This window comes from Aphelocoma coerulescens, chromosome 3, assembly GCF_041296385.1.
Source record: "Aphelocoma coerulescens isolate FSJ_1873_10779 chromosome 3, UR_Acoe_1.0, whole genome shotgun sequence".
NCBI classification, from domain to species: domain Eukaryota; kingdom Metazoa; phylum Chordata; class Aves; order Passeriformes; family Corvidae; genus Aphelocoma; species Aphelocoma coerulescens.
This window is the reverse complement of record NC_091016.1, coordinates 103331349-103348252: the sequence shown is the minus strand read 5'-3', so window position 1 is coordinate 103348252 and position 16904 is coordinate 103331349. Positions and strand designations below refer to the sequence as shown.

Sequence of the window (16904 nt, the reverse complement as noted above, 5' to 3'; positions counted from 1 at the left end):
AAACTCATGACTACCATAGACAGTTAATATTCTGGGATGTTCAGTGTAAATGTTATTTCTCAATAGTCAGAATAGAAGAGAAAAACCTCTTTTCCAGCTTTCCATGGGCAAGAGTGATTTATAATACAAACAGAATCCATTGAGAGTTGTGTATTGTTTGGTTTGCATATGTTGGCAGCCAAAACATCCTGCAGATAGCCTTTCATAAAAGAAAAGTACTACATAAGTACTAAATACTGTTACTATTGATCAGATTATGAAGTGGTATTTCAGGTTATTCAAAACGAATGAATACTGACACATATCTTTATGCTTGAATTCATTACATGCAGGTGTCAGGCAAAAACATGGCAATGAATGGTATAACACAGTGGAAAAACCTACAGGGGTCATAGCTCTTTTTTTTTTACAATAGGGTTTGTATATTCAGAACAGAAGAAATGGCTGTGGAAAACACTCTTACACATATAAGTTTTGGGCTGTTAGATATTCACAGCTGCAGTTCCAACATATTTAAATGTCAGTCAGCCTCAGTTCACCAATACATAGCTGATGTGTTTTTAGACACAAAGCTCCTGTATACTTACACTGTGGAACTGATGAATTTATGCACGTAAAAAAGTAATGCTGAATCATAACACTCCCCTAACCAGCACCTAAGCGGAATTTTTTTCCTAGGAAAAATAAGTTTATTTTACTTCTTTACTGCTCTAAATATCAAAAGAAGTAGCAATTAATGTACTCTGCTTATGCCTACATCCTATGCTTATGCTATCCTATGCTTATTTCCTACATCAAAATGACATCATTCTTAATACCAGATATTTCAAATTAAAAAATAAGGTATGAAAATATATCAAACCAGAAAAGTGTTCTTCATTTTCATGAAATTTTCCAGAAACAACTGCATCTTGCTGGAAAGTCACTAACAATGAACTGAAATTTAGAAGTTAGGTTAGTTCTATGAGACAATGGTCACTACTTTTGACCATTCTGTATCTTAAAAGACAACATACTCTAAAACTATATTCACAAAAACTGAACTACAAATGTTACTGTTGCAAAATGAAAGTGTCAATCAGGAATACATAATGAATGGTTACAAAATCTTAACTCGGATCTGAGTTACATAATTCCATCCTATTTTTTTTTTCTGAAAATATTCTGTCTCTAGTTTTTTTTCTGCTGCAGCCTAGTATCTGTGAGAGATTGAGATGTTAATGGTTAATGGCTCAAACATTGTTAAGATCATTGTAGGACCTTGCTCACTATGACAAGCTGTATAAAAAAGCCACTGCTCGTGTGTGGTCATCAAACCTTTCCCCTACATTCGAATCCTCTTTGAATTCCTGGAAATCTGGACAGAAAGTTAAGCCACCTGATGGGAACTTAAGATAAGATAAAGGTGGTTCTATTGCCCAATTATCTCTGGTCTAAGAGGTAAACAAGCCTGGGGGAGAAGAATGTATCCACAAGGAAAGCCAACTCAGTAGCTATGCTAGAAATCAGCTCTGTCTGGGTCCCTGGCAGGGAGGACATAGCCCACAGATTCATTTCTGAGGCCTTCCACCAGAGGATTGCATGTGATCCACAGTGCTGTAAAAGCCATTGTAAAACTCCTCCACCCAGGAGAGATGCTTGGACATTCCCATGTATACCTGAACATAAAGATAAGCATGGAACACTGTCTTTCTGCTAAAATGGCATAGTGGGGCAGCAGAGAAGAAAGATGCTTTTTATGTGAGGTTGAGCTCTGAAGAGGCAAGTGGAATTCCTCTTTTCCTGAGAACAACTGAGTACATTCAGCTATAAGGCAAGAAGAAAATCTGCAAAGTTAAGGCAGACAAAGCAAATAACAGATTCCAGAAATAAATATACTGTCCACAACCAAGAATAAACCCACTACTTAGCCTCAAATGTTACCCAAAAAGAACCTTTTTCTTTTATGTCTGTATTAGGAGTGTACACCAATATGAGTGGATCTGAAGAGAGCAAGAGTTGGGGTGAGAACTTTATGTCCAAACTATATAAATCTCAGGGTTTGAAAGAGATTTTGGCTGCCTCTTGTCTGCTTCCCCTGACTGAATGCTCAATATGCTGAACACTCAACTGTAGTTGGAATGCATCAGGAATACTCCTAATTGAAGATTATCTTGAAGCTTAGTTTCATCACACACCCTGGTTCACAAAGAAAAATGCTGTGTGGGTAATTATTTGAGTCACTTAAAAGCCATACTGGTTTGAAAAGCATTACAACGACATAAAACACAATTTAATTTCTAATAAAAAGATAAATGCTAGTAGAATAGCACAAAATCATATTCACTATGCAATATTTTCATATTTAAGGTACCTTTATTTCTCATTGATTCAAAAATGTTGTTGCTTGACAAGAGCTGAATTCCAGTTCTTGATATTGTTTAAGACAAAACAAAACAAAAGAAAGAACAGAAATTTGGAGTTTTTACCTAGGCATTGGGTTTCAGTACCACTCCAGAGACCATTTGCCAAGCACTCTCTCACATGAGAACCAACTAACGTGTATCCTGTGTTACAAGTGAATATTGCAGTAGCTCCATACACTGTTAAGGTTCCAATCTTATTTCCATTTGGTGGAGATGGAAGACCACCACAGGAGATAACTAGGAAAAAAAAAAAACCAAAAAAACAACAGAACATACTGAAATATGAAAATGTTTTTCATAATTTTTTAGACTGGAAGACAATACATCACCTTGTGTTTTCTCAAAAAATAAACATAATAGGAATAAATACAAGAGTTGTATTCCATTGAAAGGGCTTAAAATTATGCTAGATTTGGCAACATATGTTCTAAATCTAAAAATCCTTTGGGATACCTGCATATCTTGACAGCAGCCAATCCATATTTCTAGTTCTGAAACAAGGGTATTACATGAATTCCTGAGGAGGTTGTGGTTATATTTCATGTGTACATATCCATGGCTACTCCTCAAATACGCTTTCCCTGGCCATTTTAACAGTTGTGTCAGTTTAAAGGTATTATGTATCTTTTTAACATGTAGTACTCTGAATTGCTATGAACTGTCTTTTTTCTTATTTCCCACTACTATTGATAAGCATAGAGCATATATGATAGTCTGCTTGCTAAAACAACAAATCTTCTGGTTTTGCCAAAGACTAGACTTGACCAATTATCTCAGAAACTTTCTGTAACATCAGCTGCAACCCACAGCAATTGCACACCACATGAAAAATTGTGTTTCAAGAATGTATTGAACTCTAATTTAATTAACAACATTCTGTCATTTCTTTTATTTCTAAAAGAGTATATCAATAATATTGCAAGTTAAGATGCAGACCAATGTCTTCAAGAGCTTCAACTGTATTTTATCATATGTTAGCACAAATCATATGTTTACTTTCAAAAGCATCTTGATCACAACTAAGCTTCCGATTTGAAATCCCAGGGCCCCACTCTTACATATTTTAAAGTGTTCACTTTAGAAACCAACATGGAATTGGTTAGAATTTGGATAAAATCAAGTACCAGCTATTACGCCGTTAACTAACTCAGTCATAATCAGAACATATATGATCATAGTTTCTTATGTACATTATGTGTCCAGACATGAGTAAGACTCATTTTGACTACGGTCAAGTCACATTAATGTAATTTGTGGAGTAGCCTAACTTTATAATTTCTAATGTTAATGCTGAATATGAATTACATTTGTGTTAAAAAAAAATCAAACTCTATTCCTAAAATGCAATAGAATGAACTGTTCTAAACACATGTATTGGCTTTAATTACAGAGATTGCAGTTAAAAATACCTAAACTACATTAATAATGAGCTATCTCGTGATTTCTTAGGCATCTGTTCAGCATATTCTTAAAAAAATAAACTTACTAATTAGCTCTCTCTTAATCCAGATTGCCCTGTAATTTGAAGTTTTACAATTCCTTTAGAGATACTATGTACAAGTAGACATTGATAAATATGATCTAAACCCCTTATCATCAGTGTTTCAATTAGCTTTCCTTCTGTTTCAGAAAAATAAACAACTAGAATATACATTTATACAATCTATCCTTATCATGTGAATGACATATAGAAAGTGAGCAGCAGACTCCTCAAAATACTCTACAGTGTAGTTCTGGATCTTAATGATCCATGTCCAATGGAAATATTACTGAATATCTCTTGGGGGATGAAGTTTGCTATAATTAAATACTAATCAGTCCTCTAGCAAAAGGCAAAATAATACCTTTCTTATAAATTAACTAATATCTCTTCAATCAGCAACTCCCTGTATTTCTCTATCTAATACTTCATTTTGGGTTAACTGCATCTGATGTGGATCACCCCATTTTCTACTTACATAAAATTTCTGTAATTGTAGAGGGTGGGCAAGAACTATCTTGTCAAAGACTTGTCAGCAGCTGAACAGTAGCTGCATATTAGGCAGCATATCAAAACTACATTTTTGAGTATGTATGAACAAAAAGAAAGGGACACAATTGCAGTTAACTGAATTTAAAAAATAACACATTGTAAAAGAAAAAAATGAAGTTTTGGAAAAAATTATTTACACTTTGGCACCGTAACCCTTGAAATCTGCATGATTCCACTGAGAATGCCAAGGTTCTCTGAAACTTTAAACATCCAAAGCCAGGGCTGGTGTAATTTATGGCATTTTTGTATGAGGACACTGTAAAAGTTCATATGAATGTTTCTCCAACAGTACAGTTTTAATGCTTCACCTGAGGTCAAAGCAATATCATCTTCTAATCTAACTCTAATCTGGAATCTTCTAAAGTAATAACATTTTCTCCCACCTACTTATACACCATCTAGTTGAATAAATACAGATTGATCTCTTGCTGCTACTTCATTGGCTCTTGTATGAAGCATATTGTACTTAACACCTAAGGAGCTGGAATAAATCAGTTTCAAGTTAAAAATTTCACACTTTTTAAATTATTGGTGAGAGCAAAATAGTTTTTTAAAACCTTTATTTATAAAAGAAAATATATGTATTAAAAAGCATAGGATATTCTTTAAACAAGTCTGTTCCTTACCTTTACAGGTGGGCCTCTCATTGCCAATACTCCAGGTTCCATTAGTCCTACACTGCATGAGTCTTTGACCCAATAAATAATATCCAGGAGTGCAGCTGAGCATGACTTGCGCTCCATAGTCATTCAGTGACCCAGAAATCAGTCTCCAGACAACATGTTCTGAGAGAAGAGTCTCTATGCTGGGGCAGGTTACAGCTGTGAAGAAAGGACACACATGTATTGGCATTCTGCCCCTAAATTTCTTTACAGGTGTGTGTCTTACCTTACTGGCAGGTGTTTCACTATCTAAGACTTAGAATATCATAGTCATTTTGTGTTACAGTGCGGATACTGCAACACACATATCAAACAAGGAGGCCCGTGGAAAAGAAATATATATGGACTCATTCTTGATAGATGTTTCAGAGATGTTTATTTCTCCAGCCGCATGGCCGGGCTCTGCCGAGGAACTGCTGCAATCACGGGACCAGAGGGTCCTTGCCCACGCAGGGGAACACAAAACAACCAATGGGGAACGAGGCTGACCAGGGGCAGGGAAACCCCGTGCCTCCCCCCAGGGCCCCTCTCCCACAACCACATGGCGGGGGGGGGGGGGGGGGGGTGGCAACAATTTTGGAAATACAAGTTCTAAGAAAACCAATTCTCATACAGTGAGTATTACAAATTGAACTGGAGTTTATAGTATATTTTCATTTAGTGAGATGCAGTGGAACAATGACATACAGTTATGCTCTCTAATGACATTTATTAAAAATTTCAGAGACAAAACACATTACAGACTACAGTGGATGTAAAAGGGAAAGCAAATATTGCTTTGTGATGTTCACAAAGCTTGAAGTTCTTAACACAGGTTGCCATAAAAGCTGCTAGCACACATTGAAATGCTAATTACTATAAAACTGTATATTGTGGGTATACAGGAAAATTATTTCATTCCAGCTTATAAGAGTTTAAAAAAATTGATGATATTTAGGAAGATTTTTAGAGTTATTTCAGTTCTGTTGCTTTTAGTATTTCATATTTTGTAAGAGAATGCAGTTACTGACTAGAACGATAGTTTATGTTCTTTTTTCAGTTTCAATTTGATGCTCTGCAATTTAAGTCCACAGAATGTTTACAATATTTACGATATTGACATGGATTCTGTCTTAATGTGCCTATGACTCTAGACAAGTGTTATGAAAATATTTATGACTATTTAAATAAGTTATATTTGTTATCTTTTACCATGTTATTCAGGATTTCCCTGCTGTAGAAAATGTCTGGGTGAATTAGTGACTGTTTATGTCACTAAGTGAGATTCACTAAGTAAATATTTTAGAAAAAACTACTACCCCAGAAACAGCTATACTTTCTGAGGAAAATCAACCAACCAACAAAAACAACAACAAAAAAGTAGCAGAAATTTAGTTTCTTTATAAGTTGCTTAGTGGAAGACAAAAGCATTAGGAGGAAGTATGTAAAAATCCCAAATGAAGAAATAAAAAGTCTGCTTCTCATTTATGCTATAATAAATTAATACCATTCCACCAGGGAAAAGACTAACAAGCTGGCAAAATAAATACATAAATAAATACATACATACATATTCTCTAGACTTCACACTGTCTGAGAGGTATAAAGTGATTTTATCACAAGTATGAATGTATGATGAAAGAGACTAGTTCAGGCAATCACTGAACTAAAAGGAAAGTGAAAGAATCAAAATTCCTGTAAAAATTTAGATGCTAATGCTATAACTATACATCTACATTTTCCAATATTTATCTTACCCATTGCAAATTTTGGCATCCGGGAAAAACAGAACTGAAGACAACATATGTATGAAGATGTGTAAGAGAAGAAATAATTTGAAGAACTTTCAAATGACAGATTATAATGTTATATTGAGTTGAAATGCAGAATATTTTCTTAGAATTTTTTTTAGTATATCTTAGGACAGATTGCCAGTGTACAATCATTTTGAAACTTACTAGGTTTTCACTTGGGCCTTTATAACAGTATTTTCACTCCTTAAGAACAGTATCCCAAGTTAATAGAGGACTTCCTACTCATTAATTTAATTTATTTTGGTATTGATACTAAACTGCATTTCACAGATATAGAAAGATTAGAAACTATAAGCGAAGAAACATTTTCCTTATTTGTTGTTAAATAAAAAATACTTATTGAAGCACTCTACTTAACATCTTGTAGTGAAAATCATATAGGTCTTTCAGAAAACAAAAAATATGTTAAATAGGAACTTAATGCCTTTCAACTTTAACATAATAATGCTAATGCATATCAACTGTGACATTTTTATCACTCCTCCTTTCATGCAATAGTTTTATTAGTTCTTTCAAATATGAAAGCAAGCTTCTTATTTAGTCTAATGGAAACAATTTTAGTCTTAACCATAGGACATATCTCAAGACAGGCACAGCTATTTCGCAATATGTAAAGTCACATAGATGTTACCTCTACATACTGAAGTCAGTATACAATTTATTCTTTCTTTATCTATAGATACACTTAGATTTGCAAGCACACTTTACAAACAACTATCAGATTCTAACGCATGGATGTACAGTTTCTAATTCAGGATGTTCCTGAATACAGAATATACTTCTAGGCTGTGTTGGTGTAATCAACTAAAACTGCTGCTTGAAAAATTTTAATTTTACAGGAATTGATTTTGATTTATTAAATTCCTTATCCTTCAAGAAACAAAAAAGCGACTATTAACAGATGCTTGATTTTGTGCACATGATTTGTGAATGAGTGCATCAACTTGCCTCTTATGGTCAGTCTCTTGGAAATTATGGTCTGGGCACTATTTAAATTCTCATTTGCATAGATGAAACTCTATAAGGGATTATCTCAACTTCTTGCAGATGTGAAGATGTTCTCTTACTTCTCCAAGCATTTTTATACAAAAATGTATGAATAATATTTATTTACGTAAAATACAGGTCAGAAAACATAATCATAGTTTGAAATCATGATTAAGATTATCCATTTTAATAACATGAAAATCTCCATATATTGATAATTCTGAATAGACTCAAAAGCAGGGAATTCATAATGACATATAATTACCATAACAAAGAGTTGTTATAAAGCCCAGATAGACAGATCTATCAGGTCAATGTGTGGCTCTGAGGCTGGCATAAGTGGAAGAATTTGGGGTTTGTTGACCATGGGATGATCTATTCAACACCTGGTCTACTGATAGGATACGATGCACATTTCTCAGAGAGGAAAAAGAGCTCTAGCACAGGAGCTAGCAGGGCTTGTTGACAGAGCTTTAAAGCAGCTTGGAAGGGGGAAAAGGAAAATACCAGGCTTTGCAGTCTTGAGCGATGGTATGGTGTGCCAAAACTTGAGGAAACAAGCACTAATGAGATCCCTCAATCTGCTTCACAAGGTGCAGGCTACAAAGTACCACACTTAAAATGTTTCTACACATGCACACAGCATGAGTGAAACAAGATGAGCTCAATGCTTTGCCACAGTCCCAGTCTGATCTCATTGGCATAAATTAAACCTGGTGGGAGGAGTCCTGTGACTGGAGTGCCCCCTAGGATGGTTACAGGCTCTTTAGGAGGGATAGGCAAGGCAGAAAAAGCAACAGATGGTGAGGGGGTACTGATGCAATAGAAGGGTTAGAATTTATGGAGCTCACAGTTGGAAATGGCTTAGTTAAGAGTTTCTGGATAAGAATCTAGGGACAAACAAATAATCTGAATGTCATTGTGGGAGTCTACTGAGAACTACAGCGACAAAGATGATGACAATGAATTATTCTTTGAGGAACTAAGGGATGCTTTCAAGTCAACTGCTCTTGTCCTTATGGGGGACTTCAACTTGCCAGAAATTAACTGGAAGAACCACACAGCTGCTACAACCCAGCCCAGAAGATTCCTAAAAAACCTGGATGACAACTTTGTGGAACAGGACCTAAGGGAGCTGGCTCGGAAAGATGCCCTCCTTGATCTATTGCTTGTCAAGAGAGAGGACCTCATAAGGGAAGTGGAGATTTTTGGCTGTCTTGGCCACAGCGACCACAAAGGGACTGAGTTTAAAATTTCTGTTGACAAGAAGAAAAGTGCCAGCAAAACCTCAGCTCTGGAATGAGGAGAGCAGAATTCACTCTGCTCAGGGAACTAGCAAGTAAAATCCCCATGGAAAATATTTTTGCAGGTGTTGGGGTCCATCAGTGCTGGTCACTTTTTAAATATTGCCTCCCTAAGGGCACAGAAATGTTGTAAGCCAAGCAGGTGAGGCAAAAGGCTGGCTTGGTTGAACAGGGATCTCCTCTTGGAAATAAGGCAAAAAAGGAAGGTATATGCCCAGTGGAAGCAAGATCAGGTATCATGGGAGGAATAAAGAGATCCTGCTTGACACTGTAGGAAGAAAATTTGTCCAGTCAAAACTGAACTGGAGTTGAAGCTGGCTAGAAATACTGTGGGCAATAGAAAGAGGTTTTTTTGAAATATATTAATGGCAAAATCAATGTAGAAATAACATCAGCCTGTTACAGGATAAGGACAGTCACCTCATGAACAGGGGTATGGGCGAGGCAGTTAGGTGTTTAATGCATTCTTTGCCTCATCCAGCTGACTGGAAGTTGGCAAATATTGCCTCAATTTTCAAGAAAGGCAAGAAGGAGGATCTCGGAAACTACAGGCCTATCAGTCTCACTTCAGTGAATAATTTTACTCCTTTACTGCTCTAAATATCAAAAGTGAAAAATAATCTTCATGGAAAAGCTTATTCTGGGAAGTATTGAAAAACACCTGAAGGTTGGTCTTAAAGAGTATTGTGAATATTGTGACTCTGAGTGTAATTATTTTTTTCAAAGAAATAAAAAAGACAAGTAAAATGTTCCTGATGGAAAAATATCTCAAATATAGGAACTTGCTATTTAGCAATACTTGCTCTTGTTATTTTCAAGTATAACAGCACATGATATTTGATTGCTATTCCCCAGCTGGTAGTTAACCAACCACAAAAAGAGGGAAAGGGCGTTTCTGACTTGCTATTTGGTGAACTTAATGCAATCATGTGACCTACATTTTTCAAATAGAACCTTTTGAATAACTTCACTATTAGCTCAAAAATAAGAGCAACATTAAGGTGAAGTCATGTATTATGTCTGAAATACTAGTGTGGTTTAAATTAACAAGTATTAGTAAAATTAGAAGACAGTAAGAAACCAAGTAATCCTGTACGTAACAGAATCTATGAACAAAGACCTAAGAACAAAATTGGACCATTTGAGCAAGCTGATATTTCAGTATGCTGATAGAAAGGAAAAAAAATTAAGCTCTTTGTGTTGGTCAATACATTCAAACAGGAACGGCTTCTAAGCCTCAAAACAGATAAACAAAAGGATTGTGTGGTATTCAGTATCAGTCTGTCAATCCAGTCAGTTATATCAAGCCAATCTGTTATCAGCCTAATGTATCTAAACTAATTAAAAATTGCTAAATTAATGAACTATTTTACTACAGTTCATTGAATTAGTACTCCACATTACATACCAAATGCTGAAAAAATACTTCAGAAAATACTTACTGACCTCAGGATTTGTTAAAGAAAATGGGTATGATGTTCTGAATATCTTAACAAATAAAAACCACCAGCACAATATCTATGATGAGTTGATGGTGAATCTTTGCCTGTTCACCTTAGCAAATTTGTTTTTGTATTTTACTACAACTAATGTTTTTTCCCAGATCTACTTATTATTCTTAGTTCTATAACTAGATATTTTCCAAACATATTGAAAATTATAAAAATGCTAATTTATAAACCTAAAATTTGTAAAATTTATAATTCATTTTCAATTAATTTCTAAAAAAAAAGATGTCTGAACCATCACTGTTTCAGCTCAGCATACCACACCTTCAAAAAAAACATCTACAGTGAAATCTGCAATATGCAGATTATGGAAAACTGCCACAATCTGCATATTAACTGTTATTAACTGCACATTGACTGTTCCTTAAAATATTTGAAGTTAGACGAATTAGCATAAATCAATGAAGGACCCGATTTAAATCCATGAATAACTGTATTAAAGCAATAGTGAAAAAGAACAATAAAATTATGCAGTTATAGGGACTATCTCAGCCAATTAAGACGTTAAAAGGATTTACCATAAACTCAACTTTCTAGGTTATGCATCCACATACTTCTATGAAAAGGAAAGCAGTAAGAGCAAAGGCTAACTAGAGAGACATGGATTTGACAAGTAGACCAATCAGCGGATAAAGGTGAACCTTGTGAAGCTCAGTAAGGTGTCAGAGACTGAAATAGTTCATGCCTCAAACATTGATATAATGTTTTGCTCATTATAACAAAAACTGTGTAAAGAAGCCTCCCTGAAGATACCTGACTGGAACTTTGGACTGTAAGTTAAACCACTAAGATTAGATAAAGGGAAGACCCATTCTTCAATCGTCTCAGGCCTAGGAAGAAATGAACAAGGCTGAAGGAGAAGAATGCATCTACAAGAAAGCCAAACACAGCAGAGATTCTTCCCTGGCTGAGTTTGGGATGGAGGAGACTACAGCCCACAGAAGCCAGGTTTACACAGATTCCCCCCACAGAAATGACGTGAGGGAGAGGAGGTTTCAGCTGTAACCTCTGATCAGAGGCAATAAACACCCATCTGGTGTTTATTATTTGCACAAACTGGCCAAGCTGTGGAACCCCCTACCCCACAGGCCACATCCATGGGTCATTCACATGAGAGGCAGCTGAGGGGGTGTCATAATCCATCAAAGACCCCCTGAAGTGCCCCCCAGAGTAATTCCTGAAGCCTTGCACCACAGGAATGCATGTGATGCAACAAACCTGGAGTCTGTTGTAAGAGACAATGGAAATCTCCCACCCCCACCCTAGGAGATGCCTTGGTTTTCCTACCTAGCCTGAGCATATATTAACCCATCGGATTCTATACTTTTTGGGGGGACCTTCACTCTCAAGAAGACCAGCTGGAGAGGATCACCTCAACATCGTTGGGATCCACGGAGTGGTGATATTTTCCTTATTCTGTCCTTGTCACTCTCTTTCTTTTCTTATTTTCTATTTCTTTCTTTCTTTCTCTCTCTCTCTCTCTCTCATATTTACCATCAAGTAAAACCCATACTATTGTCATTGGCATATGGTCTTGTTTGCACCTTAATTCGGGCAGAGGCATTCCTGAGAACTTTAGTAACCAGATCATGACACAAAGCCAAGCGCAAGGTCCTGCCCATGGGTCAGGGTAATCCCAAGCAGGAGTACAGGCTGGGCACAGAATAAATTGAGAGCAGCCCTGAGGAGAAGGACTTGGGGTGTTGGTTGATGAGAAGCTTGACATTGCTTTGAACAAGCAATGTTCACCTGCAGTCCAGAAAGCCAAATGTATTCTGGGCTTCATTGAAAGAAGTGTGACCAGTAGGTTGAGAGAGGTGATTTTACCCCTCTATGCTGCTCTTGTGAGACCTCACCTGGAATACTGTGTCCAGCTCTAGGGGCCCCAACAAAAGAAGGATGTGGACCTGTAGGAGTGAGTCCAGAGAAGGCCAAAAGAGATGATCAATGGGCTGAAGTACCTCTGCTATGATGACAGGATGAGGGAGTTGGTGTCATTCAGCCTGGAGAAGAGTAGGCTCCTGGGAGACCTTAGAGCAGCCTTCCAGTGCCTAAAGAGGGCTACAAGAGAGCTAGAGATACTTTTCACAAGGGCATGTAGTGAAAGGAAAAGGAATAATGGTTTCAAATTTCAAGAGAGTGAATTTAGATTAGAAATTCTTCACTATGAGGGTGGTGAGGCACTGGAAAAGGTTTCCCAGAGAAGCTGTGGATGTCCCATTCCTGGAAGTGTTCAAAGCTAGGTTAGATGAGACCTTAAGCAACCTGGTCTAGTGGAAGGTATTCCTGCCCATGGCAGGGAGTTGGAACTAGATGATCTTTAATGTTCTTTCCAACCCAAACTATTCTGTGATTCTATGATTCTACAGAAGAGCAATAGAGATACACATCTCTTTCCTTCATCATGTTCTAGGGATCTCTATGCAGAATAACTGAAGCAAGATATTTGTCATTCAGTTAAGTTTTCTTAGTAGATATCTGTTGCTTTGTATGTTCTGTAATTAAATTCAATAGCCTAATATCCATGATCCATCTATGTCTTGCTGTATGACCATCACAAATCATATTTTACATGCTTCACACTGATGTAAATACTTTTAATGAAAAGAAAGGAGTTTTCAACATCTGCCTCAGGCATGATATTATTAGAGGTGCTTTGCGAAACAAACTGCCTGGATTTCAGCCTTCATTTTAATAGACATGGGAATAAAATGGACTCATTTATTTACCATTTACCTTTCTGTGCTGTGTTTGCTTCCCATCAAGTTAGAGGTGTTTCTGTTTCTGGAGACTAAACACATCTATCCCTACAGCAGCCATACTGAAAAAACAGGTTTTTATGCATATTGCCTAAGCTTTTCTGCACTTTGCAAGTAAGAAATCTTGGGTAAAGCATGTCTGCCTCTGAATAGCAATCCATTCTGAAAAGATTGATTTTAAATTGTCATTTACATCAGTAGCACTATAATTGTGCACTTCTGGATTTAGAAGTAATGGGATTCTTTTTCAAATGGAATAAATTCTTAGAAAAGGAAAAGAGAAGACAAGGAAGAGAAGAAAGTGTTATATATTTTGTTAGGTTATTATAAATACTAAACAAAAATTTTAATGTGGAAAGTTGTGCTAAATTTTATTAATTAAGCTTTGTTTTAAAGGTTAGTCTTTGTCTGGTTAAGTTTGACCATTTCAATAATAAAAGATTTTTTATTCTTCTTTCTTGGTTTTTGGGGGGTTTTTTGGGTTTTTTTCACTGCAGATATAGTGTTATTAATTCAGTATATCTAATCCCCATTATATATAATCCCAGATAGTTTATCTGGCCTCTTCCCTCAAAAAAAAATCTGTTGACATTTTTGCTGACTAATAATCATTCAAGCAAAGTGCTTTGTACATTGTCATTTTTTTATGAAAATGAAGCTCACTTCAATTCACTGGAGCACTGCCTTCCCTCTGTACACGACTGAATTCAGATCATGTCTGTGTGATCACAGCTGTTTTTGAATAATCCTCTTTATGTACTCTGTGGAATTGCTGTGTACAGTTTTAGGCACTGCCCTTCAAGAAAGGTGAAGATCAACTGGAGATTGTCCAGAGGGCAATAATGAGAATCACTGGTCCTAAAAGTAGGAAGGAAGAGTGAGAATGAATCACAATAAGATAGGCATCTCTACAGAAAATGTGACTGAGTGCACCAGATTCAGGAGTCAAGGTGTTGGCAGGGGTGGGTGAGAAGCTCCAGGGGTGGCCTTTGTGAGGAGAGGCTGCTGGGCACAGTCAGTTCCAAAGGACCCGATGCAGAACACAGCCGAGCTCTGCAGCCATGACAGTAGCACCTCTTGAAAACTGTGTTTAGGAAAGGGAAAAAAATCTGCACAGGCAGAGGAAGTGGGAACAAAAAGAGTGAGAAACAGCAGAGGGAACACAAAGGGTACATGAGAAGGAGGTGATCCAGACACCAGAGCTGGTGTTTTGCTGCAGCCCAACAGAGAAACCATGGCAGAGCAGATATCCGTACTGCAGCCCACACTGGAGCAGGTGGATATTACTTCTTGAAGAAGCTGCAGCTGATGGAGGACCCACACTAGAGCAAGTTTATCTTGAAGGACAATAGCTCATGAAGAAGACCCATGCTGGAGCAGAGGAAAAGTGCAAGGAGAGAGAAGCAGAGAGAAGCCTTTAATAAGCTGACCACAACTCCCATTTCCCCTAGCACTGGCTGGAGTAAGGAAAAGAGCCAACAGAGTGAAGGCAACCCGGGCAAAGAGGGAGGAAAGCATTGTTTTGATGTTTTTTAACCTTTATTTTCTGAAAGTTTGACACTATTTTGACAATATTTGACACTATTTTAATTGGCAATACATTAAATTAACTTTTCCCAAGTTGAATCCTCTCTCTGTCCTTATCTTGACCCATGAGATTTTTCATCATATTTTTTCCTGTCTGGTTGAAAAGGGAAAGGAAGTGAGCAGCTGGATGAATTATGACTACTCACCAAGGATAGCCCACTACACTGAAAAAATAGTAAATAGTTTTCAAACACATTAAGAAGAGCAAAACAAGTATAAAGTAACTTCTATTTGTTCACTGTGGATATAAAATAAAACAAGGCCTTTAAACTACAGAAAAACAGCTTCAGGTTATATAAATACTAGGAAAAACTGCAAGGGGGAAAGTAAATTACTTTACTGAAAGAGAGTATATGACCAGCTGTTAAGGATGCCTAGAAATTCTCTTGAACTAACTTTCAAAAATATTTTCTAACAATTGTTTGTTGCTAATTAATTCAAATAAATGGAAGTCCTTTCACAATAATGTGTAACTTCACAATTCTTATATTTGCCTCATTTTACTATTTCTTTAAAAATTAGTTGAATTTTACTTGCTTGAAAAATTAAAGTGCTTATCAAATTCAGAATCTGGAAAGAATATACATATGCTGTTGATTAGATCAAGATACTAAATTAACTCTCAAAAATTTTACATACAGTATTATAGCTATTAACTTTGAGATTATGTCCTAATCAGTGTTTCAAGTCACGTTGAAGTCAGGGTCAGTTTATTGCTTTTATGCAGGACAGAGACAAGCAGTGGCTGCCCAATGCAGATAAGAGGCCATGCCATGTAGTAGATCAGTCTGCACTACTTTGGCTTGTTCTGACAGAAGGCAGAAATGAAGACTGAAGGACTCTTATCCAGCTTAATTATCTACACTAGTATTTTAAGAAATAATTTTTGCTTTTATTACTTTAGAAGCTATATTAAAAAAGAAATTACAATTGGTGATTGTAACTCACCATGGAGAAGGGCATATTATTCATAATAAGAAAATATACGGGAAATTTAATTATCTAACAATTTAAATTCAGATGTTTTGAAGAAGATAAAGATTTTTTTTTAATTAAACAAATTTATTGGCCTCTTCGACTTTACTACATGATAAATGATGATGCATTCCTGAATGGCCACTTCAGGGCATATGTATACATAAAACCTAAACATCAGTAGTGAAGATATTCCTGAGAAAGTTCAGGAGAAATACTCTTGAGAAATACATGCCCACTTACATTTGCAAACAGGCGGCCTCCCTTTGTTGCTCCATAATCCATCTTCTTGACACACTGCTGTTGCTTGCTGACTAGATTCTAGCTTGAAGCCCTCATTACATTCATATATCAATCTACTGCCCAAAGTGAATTCATTACCTATAACTGAACCATTCCCAGGGGAGTCAGGAATGCCACAAGATACAGCTGAAAAGAAAGGAAAGAAAAAATATGAAGGATTGGAATTTTATCACATTTATCTTTAAAATATTGTCCCACCACTGAAATAAGAAACATAGATTAGTAATTTTGACATATTCAATTTATAACAATTGAAATCAATTTTCCATCATATTTGCAACATTCTGATAAATGTAACAGTATTTAAAACATTGATAAAAACTTAGAAGTGCATCTTATATAGACAAACATTTTATAAATAATTACTTAGTTTAATACAATCACTGCAGAGACAGAATTTTAAACACAGGCTAAGGGCAATGTTTTATTTGCTAGAGAAAAAAATCAAGGAAATGTCCAAAGTGATTTGGTCCAAGAAGCAATGAACTGAAAAACTCTTAATTGCTTTCTAGTAGACTGTTCCCTTCTCTCCTGCACTACTTCATCATAGTTTGTTCATATACTTCATGTTTCTTTGTTCTATGCATTT

At 36.2% G+C, this 16904-nt stretch overlaps 1 protein-coding gene across 1 annotated transcript in view; it reads right to left on the bottom strand.

Annotated features, from left to right (window-relative positions):
* Positions 1 to 16904, bottom strand: part of CSMD1 (CUB and Sushi multiple domains 1) — a 1120396-nt gene that overhangs the window by 58389 nt on the left and 1045103 nt on the right. Inside the window, exons 50-52 of the mRNA XM_069011476.1 lie at positions 16256 to 16441; positions 5064 to 5258; positions 2469 to 2642 (exon numbers count right to left, since the gene is read on the bottom strand). Of these exons, the coding sequence (XP_068867577.1) occupies positions 2469 to 2642; positions 5064 to 5258; positions 16256 to 16441 (555 nt within the window). The remainder of the gene's footprint in view (positions 1 to 2468; positions 2643 to 5063; positions 5259 to 16255; positions 16442 to 16904) is intronic.